Genomic DNA, 23199 nt, shown 5'->3' with positions numbered 1-23199 from the left:
TGTGCAACTAACCTGTTCTCCGTGCTGCAGGCTTCGAGTCATCGCCTTGAGAGCTTTAACGATCTGAGCCTTAGTGGCTGCTGGACTGTCCAGATTTTCAAGGCCAATGCCTTCAAGTAATTTTAAGAGGTACGGAACCAAATCTGCTTTCAGGGCCTGGAAGACAGTATTACATACACATACATGATGAAAAAAAAACCACTGCAAACCATCACTGAAGAAATAATTTCACCCCCAGCACTATACTTGGAGGAGGACAACCTGCTTTACTGTAATGTTAGACGAAGATTTTAGTGTCTAACAATAACGGCATTATTAGTAAGATTTTAATCCATGCTGTCAGCTATTCTAAATGCTACACAATGGTTATTTTATTTAATCTCCCCAACACCTGACACCACAGGCACCACTATTGTCAGTGACAGACAAAATCACTATACGGAGGGTGACACGCACTGGCAGTCTCGGGGCGAGGCAGCAGGGCGAGGCATCAGGCCTGGATCCACAAAGGGCAGAGCCCCAGCTTTCAGCCACTACACTGGGCTGCCTACCCTTGACCACAGCCCAGTATCTGAAGTATATTTCAGATATCTGAATTCTTAAATTCAGATAATGGACAAGAATATATGAAGTATCTCTGTCTCTTCACATTTTCTTAAAACATCAACTTTTGCATTTACCATTTCCTCTCACCCTAATAAAAGCTAAATAATACTCTAGATTCACGCAATTTTCAATGCCCACTCAAACTCAAAGGGAAGAGGTGGAAGTAACATTTAGTGAGTGTACCTTTTTACCAATATTATTCCCTTAACGACGCTGTGAAGTAGTCATAACTTTTACTTTACACACGAGGAGCCCTAGCACTGCAGGGTTCAGTGTCATGCCTGGGGGCACAGAGCCATCAAGTGGTAGAACTGGCTCATGTTGTTTCCAATATGACAACCCCTCAAGCCAAGTGTAACTGCGAGCTTCAAAACATCCAGTTAACTCCGTGAGATGTATGCAGTGCTTCTGACCAGCCTAAGCCAGGCGTGGGGTGTGGAGAGAGGAGATTTGAGAGGAAAGGGAGCTGGGAGAAGAGGAGGGCCAGACAAAAAAGACCCAGGGCCTGGCATCCAGGCTAAGGATACCAGATGTCACTTGGTCGTGTGGCAGGTAATGAGAAAACTTTAAAGGGACTTTAAGATAAAGAATGACCCAGTTATATTTAAGAATTTTATTTTAGAAAGATCAGCCATAATGGTTTTTAATTCATTGTATGTTTTTTGTTCTTTCAGTGTCTGTTTACATTGGTATTCACCAAGTCTTACTTTTATTAGGTGGGTAATTTCTTTGAAAAGGACAAACAAAATCTTGGCATGTTTCTTATATATGACTTAAGAAACAAAGGAATGAATAAACAGAAGGAATCTTTCCAAAGAGAGTGCAGCAAATTTTACAAAACAAGCTAAGGGTAAATGCTTATAGACAACCAAAATTTTACATTTAAACATGGGTAAGATGTGTGGCAGCTGAGCCACCTTTCTCTGTGGTCACATACACTTGTGCCTCTGTGTGTGCACATGAACACACTCTACAATCATGTATGCACAACTCCCAAGCTCTGCTCAATCTCAGCGAGAGAAACCAAGCAGTACTAAGTCAGTAAAAACCGATTTTTCTGGTATGTTTGCTTTCCTAAAAGAGTGTTGAATCTGGAAGTCACTTACTTGTGCTACTAATTCGCCCTGCTCCTTCTGAAACATTCGATTGATTGCTTCACAGGCTAGACCAACAACATCTGGCCGCTTTTTCATTCCATTCATCAGAGGGCCAATGGTCTCCAAAGACGCCATGGCTCGAACACAGAGCTAAAGACCCAAAAAGAGGTTACTTGCAGAGTGACAGTGTTTTATATGCACAGTAAATATCATGATAATAAAACATATGGAAAACCTACATTCAGTTGAAGTTTAACAACAAACGGAATCAAACTTAGTCCTCTATCAATGATGTCACTAAACTGGTTTAAGAACCGCTACAGTACTGTGTAGTGCCTGTGCGGAATGGTGTGCAGTAGGAAAGGGGTTCCCGCTACAAGGTACGTTAGCCAGGAAGAGGAAGCACAGATAAACTCTAGAACTACAATCTACTAAACAGACTCATCAATACCTCATTTTCAGATAGGGCGTGGATGACCCGAATGGCACTCTTAGGAATGGCATTGTTCCTATGATTCATCGCCTGGATGACTTTGGGAAGATGGCCCAACGGTGGGACTTGGTCTGCCAGCTGAGGCTGAGCATTGAAGAGACATACTGTAGCCATCGTCAAAGTTTCCAGGGTTTCTCCCTGAAGGGTATAAAACAGACAAACTATAAAATTCTGATAGAGCCCTGAACACCCTTGGCAATTATTTGGTGTTTAAAACTAGAGAGCCACAAATCCCATGTGCTACTACTTGAAAACTGATCCACAAATCCTTTGGGAACAAACTTCCCCATCTTGATACAAGGTGTAAGTTTGAAAGGAGTTTAAGACCTTAATCTTAGCCTCCTTTCACTGGGCAAGTCACAGTTCATTTCTATTGCAGGTTTAAGAGACCCTCTCCTACAAGATAGTACTAGAAATTTTTAGATAATTTTATAGAATTTTTTAGGCATTTTATAGAAATGTCGGTATCAGAGAACTTCAATAATTCATGAGAATGCAGAATTAGTGTTTTCCCCAGCTCTATTAAAAATCCGACTAGTTGACAAGTCTGGTTGCCAAAATGTACTTTCTATTGTGCATGATGAATAACGAAGACCTGTAACACACCACTGTCTGCGAATATGCAGACATATTCGCAACAAAATGCACTGCAAATGAACATGGAAATTGGGATGTGCCCAAAAAGAAAAGTGACACAGGGGAAATATATTGTGTGTTTTTCCTTTCCAGGTTTCTACTTCAAAGATTTCATTATTTAAACAAGCCACATGTAGTAAAACCCCAGTAGAGAAAATGTGATTATGGAAAGAGAAATATGTAAATATTTCTATACTAATATATTTTTCGCTTAGCATAATGCTCTCCAGTTCCATCCATCCTGTCGTAAAGGGTAGAAGCTCTTCCTTTCTTTCTGCTGCATCTATACTAATATGTATTTTTAAAAGTTTTGCTAAATTAATAATAGTATTTAATAATTTCTAAGTACTCAACACGTCCCAGACATTATGCAAAGTACTCCACATACATCAAAACCCATTAAAACATCGGCCTTAGGGGAAGGCACTGTGATCACTCAAAAACGAGGCAAGTGAGGCTGAGTCATGAGATATTACCAAAGGTCACAGACCTCAGTCAGTGACGGAGCATGCACTGTGGTTCAGGACCACCGAACAAGACAGTTCGGGCTCTTAAGAACCTCTCCCTGCAGCCAGCTTGTTTAATTCAACCACAATCATGGAAAATCACCTCCAACAGCAAGTTCACCCTCTAAAAGTTCAAATAACAGAATCTTATATACTATCAGGGCTTCTAACTCACCAAACCAAGACCAAGGCTACCTTCTCACTCACTCCCACTTTCCAAGTAGCTTTGGCTTTGAGCAGGGCACAGAGTTCACCCCTGCCGCTCTGCTCTCCTCCCAGTTTCTATAGCCTGGGTCGTCCCTGCCATGTATGGAAAGCTGAGGAAAGAACATGGCCTAGCAGAACACACTTCCATTTAGGTTTCTACACTGAACATTTAGGTTTCTCCTTAAAATTATACAGCTACTGGAAATGGGGTGACAGAAACCTTCTTTCTGAACTTCTGCAGTTGTCAGAGATAGTATCTTTTCAGTACAGACACCTACAACTGTGGTTCATAAAAAACCATTTTACTAAGGAGTTTGTTTCACTTTTGAAAATTCCAAAAAAACAGATGTGCATATCTGAATCTAAGAGTTGCTGCTGTAGTGACCATTCTTCATGCACAGTCAGTGAGGATGGTGGTGTAACAGAAACCCTGTTGGTGTGGTTAGCAAACTATTCGGTGGCTGAGGCTTACATGAGGACTGTTCTTCTCGAGGAGCTCAGTTAATCTTTCTAGTAGTGCAATAAGAAATTCTCTAGGCTTTCGTAGAACCCAGGCTGGTTGTGCAATAAAAATTCTCAAGAAAACGCCTCCAACAGCAAGTTCACCCTCTGCTTCTCCAAACACCACAGTAAAATCTTCGGGCAGCTTTGAACAGAGAAATCAGCACAGTCAAGTCACTCACTCATCACTCCTTGTACATTAAACAATAAACGCAAACTCTATTAAAGGCATCATTGTGAAATTAAGTAGTCCCTAGTCATTCATGTACTCAAATCATAATTACTACAAGTTTTATCGCCTTTTAATAAAATTCAGAAAAGTTGTTTTGATTTTACTTACTTTAAAAGTGAGTATTCCTAGTTTTATGTTCAAAAACTTATTTTCCTGTCTATGGCCATACCACCCTCAATGTGTGCTATCTCGTCTAAAAGCTTATTTTCCAGAGGAAGAGCGTAATGTCTTAACAACAAAGTATCTAAGAGGTTGGCATTAAACTGACTCAGCAGGAATTGTTTAAAATATAGAGTAAAACGATAACTTCCTTTCTCTGAGTAAAAGTATATTTACCTTCCAGCTTACATCGGGGTTGTCTTGCTGATTTCTAAAGTGCCTTGGGGGAAAGAAGGAGGGATATCATTAGCCTTCAGAGTAGGTCTTAGAGCGCTGACAAAGTGGAAAGCGTTCGCCTTTCCCGATGGTTTTACCTGAAGGCCCTAAGTCACTACATGCGTCTTTACTTACTCGAGCATCATTTCTCTAACTGTCGTGGACACTTTATCTCTGGAGCTATCATTCCAAATTAACTCAGGGTTTTCATGGGTTCCTTCAAAAATATGGACAGCAGCTTCAGGGTTGTCTCTCATGGCATCCATGAAAACACTTGGCAGAAATTTCATTAATGTAAGTCGGACCTATTTAAGGAGGTTTGAGGAAAAAAAAACTATTGGAAACACTCAATACTTGGTTTGTTTTACATTTCTTTAAGATATAATATTGCTGTAATTTGTGTTATGGCTGGCAGCGGCCACTATTACACAAAAGTCCTGGAATGGGACAAGAGATAAACCTTGGTTTATGTGAAGGTAATGTAAACAAGCCTCTCACTATGATCTGCTCCTACTTACCCATCTAGTCTCATTTCCATTCTCTGCCACAAATTTAAGAAACTTTGAGAAATTCAGTACCACTGGCGTGTCAAGTTTCTAGATCGCACTCTTCCGGATCATGTCTTGCACGTGCTGTTCCCTCTTCCCAGGACACGCTTGGCTGGCCTGTCCTTCCCAACACTACCCAATGCTTCCCCATCCTCAAAAACCATTTTTTTCTCATGCTTTGCACCCTACAAGTATTTTTAGTGCATTTACTTTGCTGTACCATGTTTTGTATTGTACTGTAACTTTTCCAAATAAAATTTAAAAAGCAGCTTTTTAAAAAATACACCCAACACACACATTCACACTAACTGAAAATTAGTGAGAGGCATTAAGTACAAAAAGACAAAATGAAAAAAGGGAAGGTAAGTTTTTTCCCCTCAAGTCTTCACATGGTTCTCTCTTCTTCGTGTCTTTCAAGTCCGCTCAAACCTCACCTCACGGGAAACTTCCCCGGCCCAGGTGTCCTGCTCACTGTATCCAACAGCCCCTGGCACGTAGCAAATACTTAAAAACTTACTTGAATGAATGAGACTAATATGAAATCAGGACACAAAGTAAACATTAAAAGCTCTGTAAAATTGCTGGTGAGACTACAAATTTAGCTCTGCACTTCCTTGCAGCCAATGAACTAAAAGAAACAATGTCAGTTACGCAAACAGAACATCCATGAAATAGGGAGTATGTCACTTTTCTTGGTCATGACAGAGTTCAAATAGGAAGTGATAACTCAATGGTTTGTTTCCTATTAGTTAAGTAAAAAAAAAATTACATCAGACAAATCCTTTGAACATAAGCCTTCAGAGCTATGTCCGGATTACTCAGCTATTCTAAAACAGGCGTTGGCAAACCAGGGCCAAACCTGGCCTGCCCCCTGATTTTGTTTATAAACTTTTATTAGAGTCCTGGCTGGGGTGGCTCAGTTGTTTGGAACATCGTCCCATAACTAAAAGCTTATGGGTTTGATCCCTGGTTCAGGCATGTTCTACAGGCAACCAATCAATGCTTCTCTCCCTTCCTTTCTCTATAAAAAAAAAAGCAGTGAAAAAAAAATGTCCTTGGGTGAGGATAAAAAATAAAAAGCAATGTGTTTGTTTTAAAAAACGTTTCATTAGAATACAACCACACCCATCCATACAGTTATTGTCCACAGCTGCTTTCCTGTTACAATGGCAGAGCTGAGTATTGGCAGGGATCACATGACCCACAAAGGATAAATGTTTTACTGTATGACTTACTATGTGTCCCTTTACAGAAAAAGTTCCCCAGCCTCACCACTACCTCACATCATGTGCAAGAATTCACTCAAATGGGTCTAAGACATAAATACAAGAGCCGAAACTATAAAACTCAGGAGAAAACACAGGTATGGATTTTTGTAACCATGGCTTAGAAAATGGTTTCTCATATATGACATCAAAAGCACAAGTTATAAGAACAACGAAACAGGTAGTCTGGATTTCAAAAGACACCATTAAGAAAATGGAAAGACATCCATGGAATGGGACAAAATATTTGCAAATCACATATCTGGAAAGGGACTGGTGTCCAGACTATATAAAAAACAATTACAACTCAACAGCAAAAAGACAAATAACCCAATTGAAAAATGAGCAAAAAAATGTAAACAGGTACTTGTCTAAAAAGATGTACATATGGACAATGGGCAGATAAGAAGATACTGAACGTCACTGGCCACCAGGGACATGTAAATAAAAACCAAGAGCTACCACCTCACACTCACTAAAATGGCTATAATCAAAAAAGGTATGTAATAACAAGTGTCAGAGATGTGGAAAAATTAGAACTCTCACAATGCTGGTGGGAATGTAAAATGGTACAGCCACTTTGAAAAACAGTCTGACAATTCCTTGAAAGGTTAAACTAGCATTACCACATGATTCAGAAATTTCGCTCCAAGAATAAAAATACATATTCACACAAAAACTTGTCAACATATGTTCACAGAAGCATTATTCAGAGTAGCTAAAAGGTTGAAACAATCCACATGCTCAACAACTGATAAATGGAAAAAACAAAATGTGGTGTATCTATATAATGGAATATTGTTTGGCAACAAAAACGAATGAAGTATAGATACTTGCTACAACATGGATGAACCTCGAAAACATCCTAAGTGACAGAAACCAATCATAAAAGACCACATATTGTAAAATTCCTCTTGCATGAAATGCTGAGATTAGGCAAATCCATGGAGACAGAAAGTAGGTTAGTAGGTACCAAGTTCTGGGAGGAGGGGAAAGGGGAGTGACTGCTAAAGAGAATACTTTCCACCCCAGGTGGATGAAAATAGTCTGAAATTGACTGTGGCTGCCCACAGATATAATAAAATCATTGAATTATATACTTCATGTGAGAACTGTGTGGTGTATCAATTATATCTCAATAAATCTGTCACCAATACAGGGGGGAAAGTTTACTAACCCCAGTTCTAGAATCTCTTGATGCAAATCAGTTTTTCAACTAAGGAGCCCACACTTGCATTTTTCCTATACAGAAAATTTAAATATAAATATAGTCACCTTGAAAAAATTTGTTCCTCATGTATTTCTAAAGTTAAAAATTACTGAAGAGCTCAAAGTCAACAGCAGTATGTATTTATTTAAGTACCTAAAACATTATTTAAAATGTTAATAAGTATTATAATTATGTGCTACCCAACTCTAGCTTTAAGACAACTCAGTGTCAAATATCAGTATTCATACTTTCATGGACTCTTTCTATAGCCATCCAAATGTAATCTCCCGCATTTATTAACTTTATTAACGACAGACTATTAATTTTATTCCCAGAGTACAACTGTTTCAGGTCTTGGGACAGACTCTCAATACCTAGATTGTGAGATCAGGCAAGAAAAAAATAACTGAGTCCCACCTGTTTTACTGATGTCCAATCAGGCTCTGGAAGTGGGAGCCCAGGAACCTTAATCTCATGATGCTCCCTCCCACCTGTCCCTGCTGCTCGGGGGGCTGGCACAGATGTGCTTCATAAGCACCACTTCCTGTGTGACTGAGCTAATTACTGAACAAGGAGACTTTGACTACAGCTGTGTCTGGATGGAATTCTCTGCAGAAGTACCCTCTATCGTGACTTACCTACACGTTTGTTCTTTCTTCAAGGGAGATAAGCAATTATCACCATGATCCAAACACTCTCTTAAAACTTCTCAACCACCAGTGCAGGCTGCCCCGACTACGGTTTCTCTCAAACTAGTAATGTACTGGAACGATCAGGTGTGCTCCACCTCTCACCTCTCCAATCAACATTTCCTTATCCTTACCTTCTTGGACTTCGGTAAACTTCATGAAATCAGTATCAGAGTAACAGAACTCTAATAATTAATTTATTTCTAAAAACATATTTTCTGCTCACCTTTGGACCTATTAGTTTATCTGCTGTCATTTTAGCAAAAAGTTCCGCTGTTTGGGCTCGAACCTGTGGATGTGTTGAATTGCAGAACATATCTAGTAAATAAATCAGAGCCCCTATGAAAGAAAAACAGAATTAGTATTTATACTATACATAAAAATATAACTTTCTTAATCAGTAGAATTATTTTCAAGCTTATTTTAACTCAATGCAATTGGTTAAAAAAAAAAAAGACTGTAAGCCTTCCAAAGCATTCTTCTAGTTTGCATACCATATAAGGCAGCTCCATCATTACTGAGCGTAACTGGATGACAAAGCACTCTGTACATTACCTTTTGCCATTGCTTCTTTGATTATTTTTGTACTTGATGTCAAAGCATAGAGAGTTTCCAGAACAAGCTGACGACCTGCAGGGGAAGAGACGTTCAAGGAACGCATCAGCGGGAAGCTTACATTTACTGGGTATCACTTCTGTGCCAGGCACTGAACTAGGTGCTCTGAACAGGGTCTCATACTTAGATCTTCACAATAGCCAGCGAGACAGACACTATCATGGCCCTGCGATGAATTAAAAAGGTGAGGTCCAGTTTAACCAGTCCAAGGTTTCGCATACAGTGTATGTATGGCATACCTTGGCTTTGTATTGAGGTCTGACTCCAAAGTCCACATTCATAACCAATATGCTATGCAGTCTTCCTACCTCATTGCACAGCACAAACATAACCTTTTCACATCCTGACACCTGAGGACACTCTAATCTGGCAACTAAGATTTTTATCTGGTGCCATTATTATCTTCCAGACAGGAGTAGGAAGTGGCAGTTACAATACACTATTCCCATCTAAGGCTGAACGGCATCCTCTTGGACACGGTCTGTGCACCTCCCACTCCTTGTCATCAAAGTATACTGAGCTACTGGACTTGACCCTTCCAGAGCCAAATGGCAATGACAGACAGTTGACCACAGAAATAAAGAGTTGGCATAGAGGGTGGAGGCTGCCAAGTATTAGACTAAGACTAAAACAACAAAGGCTGATTACCTGGACTGGGCTAAGTCCCCATGCAGGAGAACAAGATTAATCAGTACATGCTGTATTAAAAACAAATGAGGTTGGTATATATTTTTTAAAAATTGATCTCATTTTGGTGGCAGTAATCTCATCACTAAATCAATAAAGAAAAAATAATGAAGAATTCAACTGTAGGCTGAACAAAGGGTAATTTTTATCTTAAGCACTTTTTTCTCTCATCTAAGACCAATCATGCTTTTTAATAAAATCACAGAATATTAGTCAATCCTCAATTACTCATGTGTAGTTTATACTCAACGAACCGAAAATCCTTAGTTACTTCACTCTGTTTTTGTACCTCATATCCAACTTTCAACCTTTGATATGGGAAATGCAAAATAATTATATTAATTTAATGATACAATATAATTAGGAAGACAAATCCAATGTAAAGAATACCACTTGAAATATTCCAAAACTAAACATGGACAACATTGTAGCAGAGGCTTTGCATCGCCTGTTAACGGCTCCCCTTTACGGGTGAGCCATGCTGTGGTTTCTGAAAGTCCACTCGTGAACATACGTACTCGATGGCAACGAATGCAGAAGAGCCAACAAATTGGACAAAACCACTGACTCGGCAATGTTGTTGACACAGTCTTGGTTAGACGTCACTATGTTCACAACCTGTAAGTCAATCAACAGGATGTTAAAAGTTTGGAAATAATTTCTGACCTAAATCAAGTTAAGTCAAATTGGCCAGACTTAAGTAAATTTAAGACTTTATGAAAGTGAGAAAAATATTTGGAGTACAAAATATTTAATTTTTAGAAAAAAGTAATTTTAAAAGATTGGCTTGATTATTTGAGCTTTTGAAAAATAATAAAAAATGGTAATGCTCATATCTGTATTATGTACATCAGCTTCCTATTAATTTTGAGGTAAGATTTAGGTATAATGATCTAACAAATATTTTAGCAACAATTCACAATCTTGTGGCTTACAAAAGCTTTCAGTCCTACATGCTCCAGAACTGTGGTGAATACGGTAGTATTTTCCAATTACAGATCTGGGGTGGGGGGTGTTAGGAAGACAATGATCCTCACCACTTGGACTGCTTTTAGAGGGAGAAAGTAAATGCCTTCAGGGCTCAGAACAACAAATTGTGTCTATCTTTCCATGCTAACGAAACAGGCATTTCCCCCCCAAAAGGGATGACCTCTCCAGTCTAACTTTTACAGTACCCATCTAAAGATCAATGTCACGTAACTTGAACCAAGTGGTCAAGCACCGCAAAGCAACATATCCTAGATTTAATAGTGTTTATTTAAAACGTTACAAAGTACTTGAAGGAATTAAGTAGAGAAGCATGTATTTCAATTAAAAGAACATGTTTAAGTTTCCTAACTCATTTCACTTTTGTTATTAAAAACCTAATTTGAAACAAAAGTGCAAGCTAAGAACATGTCATACATACCATTCCTAAAGCACTCATTAGCCCATTACTCCAAGGTTGAATTTGGTGTTTTGTTTTTTTTTTTTAATAATAAATTGTGTTACAATGAGCTCGATCTTCTGAAAACTTATCCTGGGGGCTCACTCTAGGTTGCCTGGACAGTGAACAAGCCCCCTGTGACCAGGGACTGCCTGCTTCTGCCAGAGGAAAAGGCTCCACCCAAAGAGCCTCCCAGGAAACCAGTGGTCCCCTTCTCCTGAAGGTGGGACCTCTGACTTCTCCTGGACCCCCAGGCCTACAGGCTTTAGGAATCGGGCTTTCCTGGACAGCTCCTGCTAACAGTATAACACTCCAGTTGTCTACCTGTACCCTCAGTGCAAAGGTTGCTTTTGTACTTGACCCATCAGAAGGGAGAGCAACTGGGGTGAGGGCAGAGGGTGTGTCCTCTGGAACACAAACCCAGGGTGTAACCAGCAGAGCTCCCTGGTCTCAAACATCCCTCTGTGGGAACAGGGAGAAATCAGAGAAACCCTTTCTTTGTTGCTCTGTGGCTTCTGGGCACCTGAGTAAAGTCCATTTCTTAACCCACACCGCATGACAATATACAATGCATCTCAAGTGCTAATGCATAACAGGCAATGTCCACAAAAAGAATGACCTTAGACAATACTATATAACATTTGCTCTTCAAAATGAACAAGTTAAAGCAAATTTTAAAAACTTATTCACTTGGCTTACTAGGCAAAATGAAAACAAACAAGAACAAAAGATACATGTAAACTTCCATTCAGCTTCAGATGGTGATTAACCAAGGCTCAAACCATGTATCATTAAGTGGTAGAAAGGCAACATGCTTTAGTACAACATTCTTTTACCTCCAAAGCCAACTGCTGCACTTGACCAGCTCCGTGGACTCGAAGAAGAGAAAATATTAATTTAAAGTGCCCAATGCATTCACTTTCAGAGCCTAGGAAATAAGAATAAAATGTTTATTTTTTTTTATTTCCTAGAAATGTTCTAAATTGCAAACCTTCAGAAAACCAACACTCACTGTTGTTTGCTGTCAGTTATAAGTCCGTGATAACCTTTCCTCAGTATGTGTGACCTAAGGTGAGTAAAGTACTTCTAAGAAGCAGTCAATCTTAGGCAAAGAGTAAGCTATTAGAGTTTCTTATCTTTGTTTTGTTTTTACTTCCATCCCCACCCTTAGCCTCAGGCTAAAAACAAAATTTTATCAACTACAACTCAAAATTAAAAGGTATAAGGTGGTAATTATACTTTATCCCTAGATCTTAGAGCTGCTACCCACCCTCATTGCACCCTGGCCTATGTTTCAGGAAAATGTAAAGTCACTTGAACTTTAATAAGACTGAGTTAGAACTCTGCTGGTTGAGAACTACATTACAAACCAACAACTGATATGCACATTTAGAGGTTACCTGTGAAAATATGGAAAGCTGAATGGCATTTCCATGCCTATCCGCCTTAAATCCCAATCCCACATATTCGCCACCACTTTGTTGTCAATAAAACAAAGATTAAGATTCAAAAACAGGTCATTAAGATTTTGTTCAACATGTATTTCTTTTCACTATATGGTAGTAAAACATATAGTATAATTTGTAATCTTTTGAGGCCTCATAAGATAAGTCACTACAATGCCTCAACCTAAAGGACCTGAAAATAGTCTATAAATAGACTGCTTTTAAGTTCATTTTTAAACCACTTCTTAACAGGTAAGAACGATCATAAATACACTGACATCACATAAACCATGCTTCTAAACTAAAGTGAACTTGTGATCCTAGTACATAAAATTTATACCTGCCACCAAAATGCAGTCTCTGTGTAAGCCCTTCCTTGGTGTTGTTAGCAAGTTCCAAATCAGTGACTTGCTCTGCTGCAACTACTTTGTACCTACTACACCACTAGTAACATTCTACTGTGCCAACTCCATTTTCTTCAGACTTTATAACACTGCCTTTAATAACATCCCAATGCACCCTGAAAATGACTAATTCTCCTAATAACACTTAATTACTGTTGTTGTTGTTTTTTTAAGATTTTATTTATTTATTTTTAGAGAGGGAAGGGAGGGAGAAAGAGAGAAACATCAATATACGGTTGCTGGGGGCCATGGCCTGCAACCCAGGCATGTACCCTGACTGGGAATCGAACCTGTCACACTTTGGTTCGCAGCCCGTGCTCAATCCACTGAGCTACACCAGCCAGGGCTAATTACTGTTGTTTTGGTTGAATAATTTGTTGGCAATAAACAAAAAGTCGGAATTTTAACAGTACTGTAATATATACCAAAAAAGAGCAAAAAAGTACCTGAAAGATAATTATTAAAAGTCACTGACATTCAATTCATTCTGTTTTAGGTTTTATATTCTCTATTTCTTATCATAGGTAGAACTGGAAGAAGCATTCAGATTTTCACTCATCTATCTCCCCTGGAGTCAGGTAGAATAGTAATGTTTTTGGAAATGTCCTCTTAAAGATGTTAAAAATAAAAATCCTCACACTGTCATTACTTCAAATTTTATATACCAAAAACTTTAGGCAGTTTTTGAAAAATGTGAATGCCCAGTCCTGACCGGTGTGGCTCAGCTGATTGGGCATCCTCCTGCAAAGCGAAAGGTCACAGGTCTGATTTCCGGTCAAGACACATGCCTGGGTCTCGGGTTTGGTCCCTGGTCCAGGCGCCTGTGAGAGGCCAATCGGTGTTTCTCTCTCACGTTGGTGTTTCTCTCCCTCTCTTTCTCCCTCCCTTCCCCTTGCTTTAAAAGTAAATAAATATTTTTTTAAAAAGACAGAAGAAAATACTAAAAAAAAAATGAGTGCCCATATGCACATGGCATTTAGATCATCTAATCAATCTAATTTAAGCACTTACACTTGGTATATCAACTATGTCATCAATTTGAAATTTTATACTGTCAGGTTATTCTGCCTTTCAACCCACTGAGATTCTTATAAACATGGTGCACTGACCTCTGTGTCCAGCCTACTGTTTATAGGTAAAAATGTTATGGGGTTAATTCCTCTTAATGTTATACCAAGTACAGCATTATAACCCAGTTAATGCTGATAATACCGAGAATTGGAATTTTGGGGGTCCTCTTGTAAGCACCTTACAGATCAAGGGTACGGTCACACACCTGGGTTGTACTTTATGACGTTTCTCAGAGCCTCCAAAGCCATTTCCACTCTCGGCAAGCGGTCTCCATGCTGCTCTGACTCCACCTTCGCAGCATGTGTGATAGCCATGAAGGTGTGAAGATACTGGGCCTGGGAGCCTATGTAATCCAAGAGACTTGCAGCAAACGCTTTTGGAACCTAAGTAGAATGGGGATATATTTAAAGACATGTGCACCCTCAGAAATAACTTATAACAAAGACTCCAGAGCAAAACAACAAACAATAAAACAATAAAAATTCAAACTAGGGAGGTGATTAAATCATATATACACATAAATATACTTATGGAATAAAAATGGGCAGGGGGGACAAAACCCAGTTGCATTAAAAGGTGTTTCTCGACATTTTCTGCCCCAGTACATTAGAGAGCAGATACATTCCCATCAGTACTTTGGTGTAACAATTCTGAGATTAGAATGTTTCTTCTCTTTGCCAAATGTAACTTCTATAATTTGGTTGTATTTAAAAACAATATATACTTAGGACATAAACTCAAAGGACGGGTTTCAAAGAAACTTTTACAAATCACTGAATTCTCTCCTTAACAGCTAAATAATATACATTATGGTTTAGAAAATTCCTTTTTTGCAAAGAGTAAAGTCTTTTACTGTCTACAAAGTTTCATTTCTTCCCTCCTTACAATCACCAAATCCTCCTTGCCATCCCCGCAAAAAACAAACACACAAAACACCATATAACAAAATAGTCCTACATGATCCCCAAGCACTAAGAAGAAAACCAAGCTCATTTGCTCCCGGAAGTGACTGAGGATCTCCACAAGAGATGAGCTGGTGTGCCCTCAACCATCTTCTAAAAAAAAAAAAAAATCTAACAAAATGGAATAAAAATAGCCTCTTCAACAAATGGTGTTGGGAGAACTGGATAGCCACATGCAAAAAAATGAAACTCGAGCACCAACTTACACCTTATACAAAAATAAATTCAAGGTGGATAAAAGACTTAAATATAAACTGTGACACCATTTGTCCTAGAAGAGAACGTAGGTAGGAAAATCTCAGATATTTCACGCAGAAACTTTTTTACTGACATGTCTCCTAAAGCAAGGGACATAAAGGAAAGAATAAACAAATGGGACCTCATCAAAATAAAAAGCTTTTTCACAGCTAAAGAAAATAGTATCAAAATAAAAAGAGAACCAACCGTATGGGAAAACATATTTGCCAATGATACCTCAGACAAGGGTTTAATCTCCAAAATATATAAAGAACTTACACGACTCCACTCTAAGAAGACAAGTAACCCAATTAAAAAATGGGCAAAGGATTTGAACAGACACTTTCTCTAAGGAGGACATACAGAAGATCCAAAGACACATGAAACGATGTTCAGTATCGCTAGCTATCAGAGAGATGCAAATTAAAACCACAATGAGATACCACTTCACACCAGTCAGAATGGCCATCATAAACAAAGCAACAAACAAGTGTTGGAGAGGTTGTAGAGAAAAGGGGACCCTAGTGCACTGTTGGTGGGACTGCAGACTGGTACAACCACTATGGAAAGCAGTATGGAATTTCCTCAGAAAACTAAAAATGGATCTGCCTTTTGACCCTGCAATTCCATTGCTGGGACTATATCCTAAGAACACTAAAACACCAATACAAAAGAACCTTTGCACCCCGATGTTCATAGCAGCACAATTTACAATAGCTAGGTGCTGGAAGCAACCTAGACGCCCATCAGTAAATGAATGGATCAAAAAAGTATGGTACATTTACACAATGCAATTCTATGTAGCAGAAAGAAAGAAGGCGCTCCTGCCCTTTGCAACAGCATGGATGGAGCTGGAAAGCATTGTGCTAAGCGAAATAAGCCAGGCAGTGAAAGACAAATACCATATGATCTCACCTTTAACAGGAACCTAAACAACAAAACAAACAAACTAGCAAAATATAACCAAAGTCACTGAAATAGAGGACAGGCTGATAGTGACCAGAGGGGAGAGAAGAGGGAATTTCAGGGGACAATGGGAAGGGTTTACAGGAACAAATTTAAAGGACACATGGACAAAAACTAAGGGTGGGGGGTAATGGGAGGGAAGTAGGGAGGGTTGGGTGGGTGGTCTGGAATGGGAGTAAAAGGGAGAAAACTGTACTTGAACAAAGATTAAAATTAAAAAAAAATCTTTGTTTCCACATGTATTTTCTTATTTTCTTTTAATCACTGGCCAGAGCAGGACTTCTGTATGGTGATGTGACATTCTACACAACGGAGTTGAGTGTGTGAATGGCCTGGCACTTCCATAAACTGAGACGTATATACATGACAAGCACATAACATAAAAAATAGCTGGGCAAGGAATAAATTCTTATGAATGAATCAACAAACTTAAATTCTTCAACATTCAAAATAAAGAGGCTCATAAGTTATCAATGGTCAGCCCATCACATACCAGGGTGGTATATATAGCATTTGGCAAAGAACAGGAATTACTTCAATATATACAGTGTGATAAACTAGTAGCTTTCAATAACAAATGAGCAAAAGTATCAGATAAAACTAAAAGTAGACAGCTTACCTCTAGCTGGAAAGTAGGGACTTCATTATATACCCGAACAAAAATCTCGCCTACTATAAGTTCTTTGGCATGATCACTATAGACAAACTCTGATCCGTAAGTTTTGTCACAATCACCCTTTTTAAAAAAGAAAATAAACTGTTAGACAGCAACCAGAATCATTAGTGTCTGGTTCATAAAAATCTACCCATATTCAGCTTAACAACTTTACAGATAAATAGCTTAAAAGACCCATTCATTTTCCAGAGAGAGAAAACAAATGTGGTGGGATAAACATACAGCACTCATTACAAATGGAATAGGCATGAAATTGTTATTTCTAGTCCAAAGATGACTATTATAACTCATGTTAAAGTTTCAAAAGATCATGGAGGCCAGCCAAGGAAGTATCCTGGCACTGGTGTTCATGAAGCAAGTACAGCATGTGGCTCTCCTCACTCCACTCAGCAGACATTGGGCCTAGTCAGATGTGGGGTGACAGAGCTAAGAAATGAACATATTTGGACTGGTTTTAAAAAGCACTATATCTGCGAACCAGTGTTGCAGGTTCGACTGCCAGTCAGGGTACATGCCTGGGTTGCAGGCCACGGCCCCCAGCAACCGCATATGGATGTTTCTCTCTCTCTCTCTCTCTCTCTCTCTTTCTCCCTCCCTTCCCTATCTAAAAAATAAATAAGTAAAATATTTTTAAAAATTTATTTTTTAAAAAAAGCACTGTATCAAATAAAGTGCTGGAAAACAGCATCTCTGAATAAATAGGCTGACAAATCAAGAAGAGTTTCCATTTAATGAAAAAGGAGAGAAAAGAGGAACAGGAGGAAAAAAAAAGTCCCAATTAATATACAGTTTAGGTTGTGCTAAAATAATATGTAAAAGTATACAATAAACTGTAAAGTGCTAAAGAAAGAAAAAGAGGTTTTTTGAGAAGATTTTATTTATTTTTAGAGAGAAGGGGAGAAAGAGAGGGAGAGAAACATCAATGTGAGAGAGAAGCATTGATCTGTTGCCTCTCACATCAGCCCTAACTGAAGACCTAACCGGCAACCTAGGCATGTGTCCTGACTGGGAATCGAACCAGTGACCTTTGACTTTGCAGAATGATGCCTAATCAACTGAACCATACCGGTCAGGGAGAGAAGATGTTGTGTCTTTTCTGGTAAAACAACGGATGACACACAGAAATGCAAGACTTATTTCTCCCAGCTTTGCAATTCTCAAAACTTCCATCTATAAAGAGTTCTGAATGACTATCATAAAATGAGTTCGAAAAACAAATTTTGAATAATTGAGGATATAACAGGGACAGTTACCCTTTAATAAACACCAAATTAACAAGTATAATTATCTTTTAAACCACCAAGATTCAACCATCTAGGGTATTTATTATCCAGGCTTTCTCCTGATTTCCCATCCTACTATTTGTTGTTGTTTTTTAACGGTTTAACAGATTCCCCAGTGGAAGCTGTCAGGCTAGGGGAAATTATTCAATTCTGAAACCAAAAAGCAACTTTGATTTACTGGGGAAAAGAGGTTAAAGAGAACTACTAAAGGAGGGCTTGGTTAAAATAGAAGATGGCTATATGTAAGTGGTTATAAAAACAATAAAAAATTCCTAAGGTATTAAGTACAACAAGAAGTGTTCTTATATGGACCAAATATTAGGTGGCAAAACACTATAGGCTTGATTAACACCAAGTGGAGAAACAACAGACTTCTGTTCTGTCAATACTAAGTTACATTTCCAGAGATTCCATCAGAGTAAATCACCCAAGAAACCTGTAATACAGTAACATACTTTTTTAATCATGTTTTCTTGTTGAGATTCAAGAAATTCAAGTAGTTCTGCCCTTGTAGAGTTGTTCCATATCAAATAGGGGTTCTCTGTGTTGCTGTTAAGCATCTTCAAAATCTAGGAAACAGTATAAGTTTTGTGGCATTTAGAACAAATATTGAAGTTATCATTTATTAAAATTGTCTATTACATTTATAATAGGCACCTTAGGTATAATGGAGCTCAACAGTAAGGACCTCAATAGTTCTAACAAGTTTGGTAACATCCATTTGCAGCTGTGACAAATCAAGGCTGAAAAAGGGCAAATTATTTGCCCCAGGTCTCACAATCTTTAAGTGGTGAACATGAGATTCACATTTGAATGTTTCACTTCACATTGTTTTTAATTTTTTTAAAATTGATTTTAGAGAAGCAAAGGAAGAGAGGGAGAAAGGGGAGGGAGAAAGGGGAGGGAGAAACAGACAGACATCGATTTGTTGTTCCACTTATTTATGCATCCATTGGCTGATTCTTGTATGTGCCCTGACCAGGGATCAGACCCACAACCTTGGTGTATCAGGACGAGGCTCTAACCAACTGAGCTACCTGGCCAGGGCCTGACTTCACATTCTTAACACTGGCTCTGCTTTGGTAAAATTCACACAAGATATTTTGTGTTAAAGCATTTAATAAACAGTAAACATAACTTAAGACACAAATATTTGAAAACAAAATCTAAGTCTTTACGAAACATACTCTGAGGAAGGGAAATAAAATGTACGGGCAGAGAGCCAGTTCGGGCCTTGTTGGCCAAGCCCTAACTGAAAAGTGCAGTAGGCAGTTCTGCAGACATAGCTTATGACTGCCCCCTGCCCTCTGTGCTTTCCCACTGGCTAGCTCTCCTCGACAGTAAATTTACATATCGACGTTTAACTCTCCACACGTTTTAGGAAAAAACGTTTTCCTTTACAGAGTTCTTTGTGAGGAGGAAAGCAGTATGTTGTTACCTCCATCTTATACAACAACATCCAAATCTTGTTTTCAAAATGTTAAATGACTGAAAAAATGTATCATTGGGAAAACTGTAAAACTTTGAGAACTAGCAGTTTAAAATAAGCATTTAATAAATCCAGATGACATTCAGGCTAAGATTTTGAAATGCTACTTTTTTGTTTGTTTGTTTTCCTACAGTTGATTAACAACTTGCTAGTATTTCTGGGAAGAGCATTTCCAGTCAGCAAAATTTACCACATTAGAAAACGCAAAGTCCAGAAAAAAGAACGAAGACCCAGAGTGACATCTAAAGCCCCCTCTCCTGTCCTGGGGCACCAGAAAGCAGTGCCCAGCACTGAAACACAGTCCCGATCAGATGGACTCAGTCGCAGATACGCCACTTGTGAACTCTAAAAACACAATCTAAGGCTTGGCAGTACTCTATTTAATGGATTTCTGTAGGTTATTTCTCCAATGCTGCTTTGGTACACTGTTCTCAGTGATCCCCACAAAAGAGGCCAAACGAGTTGGGAGACCTGCCAACGTTAATCTCATTTTTGTCCTTACTGTATGTGTGTGTGTTCGTATTTACTGTATTTTTCAGACTGTAAGACACACTTCCCCCCAAATTTGGATGGAAAATGAGGGTGTGTCTTATAGTCCAAATGTAGTGTTACATTTACATTGGTGAAATATTATGTTATTTATGTGATTAAATATTTTCCCACATTTTTTGCTTCAAAAAACTTTTTCCCTACTTTCCTCCTCTAAAACCTAGGTGTCTTATGGCCTGAAAAATACAGTACTTTTAGGATTTCAACCTTGCATCTAAGTAAGTTATACCCCATGAAAAACAGGTAAAAATAGACTTCAGGTCTCCTGACTCCCAGTCCTCACACGACATAAAACACCCTTCCATGTCTGCTCTCTTGCCTGTCCCTTTGAGACTCAAGGTTGGCTAAGAGAATCAGGGTGGCACCACAACTGAGGAATGTGAAGTGTATTTATACTTAATGGAAACACTGGGCTTACAGAGAGGATGTATCATTAACATCGATTCACAGTAAAACAAGTTTCTTGGTTGAGGGAATAAGCATGTACACATTTTTAAATTCTAGGTTTCCTACAGCAATATTCATCCAAACTCATCAAAACCCAGGCTACCTCTGAAGCACATACCTCTGTAGCACTGGCCACAGCCAGTTTCCTAGCAATGTAAGGTGTCAGCATGCCAGATAAACTTTTCCGTATGGTTGGATTTTCTGGGGTTGCTTGCTCCTCCGGCAGATACCCTCCAAGGCGACTAAGAGCACGGACACTCATTTTGGCAAGGCTGTTTGCTACCTCCTGTTTAAAAAAAATTAAGACATTAAAGTAGCTCTGTTATCTTACACAGATAACCCAATGACTTTATAAACTCAAACTGTATGGAACATATTTAAAAAGCAGAGAGCAAACAACCAAGAAAGATACAAGAGTCCCCAACACTGATGTTAAAAGAGTTTATGCATAAGACCTTACTCTTTTATTTATACAAAGAACTATCAGCACCTGTGAACTCATTTATACCAAAACAGTTTCTCATAGATAACTGGAAGAAACGCATTTTGGGATTGGTTGGGGAAGAGAACGGGCAGGAATATTTGACTGCTAAAGGCACATACTGACAATAATATGAATGATGAATGAAAGTAAACAGGGGAGAGAGGAAAAAAATGTGTGTAAAATTCAGGTAAGTACTCAAATGTTTGAGGGGGCTAGTCTCAAAAGTATTGTTATATTTCCCTGTATTACAAAACTATAATTTTGCAATCATAAAGGTGACGTTGAGTAATCAAGAAAAGATTAAGTTATTCCTAGTATTTGCTACTACAAATCCTCTTGTCTTGAATCCTTCCAGTATAAGTGGTTAGGATAAAAAAAAAAGTTTGGGGGCTGAAAGAGCAATAAACCTAGTTATCTCATAAAACAGTTTATAGGGATTCTGGGTAGCTGAAGCTTTGCTTCACACAAACCTATGGTTTCGGTTCAGATTCAATATTCAAGTTACCTGCTGGTTGGTTTCTTCACTTTTCTGAATGCCACTCTCTTCTAGTGTGTAGTCATAATTAAACAGATAACCAAGCATATGCCACAGGATTCCAGCCTGAAATAGGTGTGTCTGTAGCCAGAAATCCACAGCAAAAGAACTGACACACTCAACCCCAAGAGCGGCCACCCGTGGAATACTCTGCGAGAGTAAGAATAATGAAATTAATCACAGAGTTAAAAGAAGCTCCTAAGAGAAATTGGATTCATGTCAAGCTAGTTATCTTACAATGCAAAATATTTACCTCCTTTTATATTTCCATTTTCAATTTAAATCTGAATCCTATATCCTTCAAAGCCTAAAATTAAAGTGACCCTGTGACAAAACAGAATTACTATCTTTGAGGCTAGTGTTCAAAGTCTTGGCAATAGTTTTCTTCATTTCATTTCTTGAATTTTCAATTTTTTAAAACAGTGACAAGGCATTTGCAGAAACTCACATGCCAGTGTACTTAGGTGTGTCAGTATCTTTAGTGCAGGTGTACAAATCTACTTCTTTAGATGAGAGTTTATTCTTACCAAATACTTCTAAGGGCAGCAGGTACATACAGCTGAGGACACATTTTCATCAGATCCCTTACTCCTGGATAGCCTAGTCAGGACCAGCACCCTAGTCCTCTTCTCTTCCCACACAACCCTCACTCTGTCCAGTCACTCCCCCTCTCTGCTGCCCTCAGCAGGACACAGTAGGAGACAACAGCGAGCTCTCAGGTCCGTGAAGACTCTCCCATGCGGCAGTGACTTGCCTAGGTTCCAGGTTTCACGTGTGTGGTCCTTCCCTTTCAGTAGATGTATTCAGTCTAGTCTTCTCCCTTTCTGCCCTGCCCTTCTTCTAAGGTTCAGAGGAAACCCACTTCTCTTTAGATGTGTCACTCTAGTCTAGTTCTTTGTGGGTCAGCTTAGGAACAAAAGCCTTCCTTTATAGCAAGGCTTCTGTGAAAAATGCTATTAGAGATCCAAATAATTAACTTAAAAATAATTTGGGGGAAAAAAACAATTTGTTTATAAATTGGAGACTGGCTCCTTGAAAAGAAAACCCACTGCCGACTACCCAGAAACTTAAAAGACGAACTCTACCTTGCCAAAATACAGCACCCGGCAGAGGTCCTTGATGATGCCAGGCATCTCTGTGATCTTTTCTCGGCATTCTTCAAATTGAGCAGCCACGCTGTAGCATTTGCTTACGTGCCCGCACACCTGCAGACAACACCGACGGGGGGCAGGGGAGAGTCACATGTATATTCTTTAAGACAATGGGAGTCAAATCAGCCAAGATTTGTGAGTAATGCTTAACAGTATATATAATGCTCCAACACTGAACAGGTTACTTCTATTAAACCACGAGTACTTCTGGTTCAGACTCCCTATGGATGAGGGCTGGCCCATCAGGGCCACTACGGAACACGGGCCAAATCGACCACGGTCTGTCATTGTATGACCAGGGAGCTAAGAATGGGTTTTTACATTTTAAAAGAGTTATTAAAAAAACACCACGATAAAAATAGTCAACAGAGATTGTATGTAGACTAAAAGCCTCAAATGTTTACTCT

General features: G+C 38.8%; 1 protein-coding gene across 3 annotated transcripts in view; it reads right to left on the bottom strand.

The window, feature by feature from the left end:
- DNAJC13 (DnaJ heat shock protein family (Hsp40) member C13) overlaps window positions 1–23199 on the bottom strand; it is a 109646-nt gene that overhangs the window by 9267 nt on the left and 77180 nt on the right. For all 3 annotated transcript variants that reach the window (XR_004904219.1, XM_028519013.2, XM_028519016.2), the window contains 16 exons: window positions 22727–22846; window positions 21612–21791; window positions 20741–20908; window positions 18593–18706; window positions 16798–16914; window positions 14219–14396; window positions 11930–12021; window positions 10186–10285; window positions 8921–8995; window positions 8592–8704; window positions 4789–4958; window positions 4615–4657; window positions 4018–4191; window positions 2155–2334; window positions 1713–1853; window positions 13–156 (listed from right to left, as the gene is read on the bottom strand). Coding sequence is in view for 2 of the 3 variants with exons in the window: in XM_028519013.2 (XP_028374814.1) it covers window positions 13–156; window positions 1713–1853; window positions 2155–2334; window positions 4018–4191; window positions 4615–4657; window positions 4789–4958; window positions 8592–8704; window positions 8921–8995; window positions 10186–10285; window positions 11930–12021; window positions 14219–14396; window positions 16798–16914; window positions 18593–18706; window positions 20741–20908; window positions 21612–21791; window positions 22727–22846 (2109 nt within the window). In the remaining variant the exon portion in view is untranslated. The remainder of the gene's footprint in view (window positions 1–12; window positions 157–1712; window positions 1854–2154; window positions 2335–4017; window positions 4192–4614; window positions 4658–4788; window positions 4959–8591; window positions 8705–8920; window positions 8996–10185; window positions 10286–11929; window positions 12022–14218; window positions 14397–16797; window positions 16915–18592; window positions 18707–20740; window positions 20909–21611; window positions 21792–22726; window positions 22847–23199) is intronic.

Source organism: Phyllostomus discolor, chromosome 7, assembly GCF_004126475.2.
Source record: "Phyllostomus discolor isolate MPI-MPIP mPhyDis1 chromosome 7, mPhyDis1.pri.v3, whole genome shotgun sequence".
In the NCBI taxonomy this organism is placed as follows: Eukaryota; Metazoa; Chordata; class Mammalia; order Chiroptera; family Phyllostomidae; genus Phyllostomus; species Phyllostomus discolor.
The sequence above is the reverse complement of the archived record's forward strand: the minus strand, read 5'-3'. Positions and strand labels throughout refer to the sequence as shown.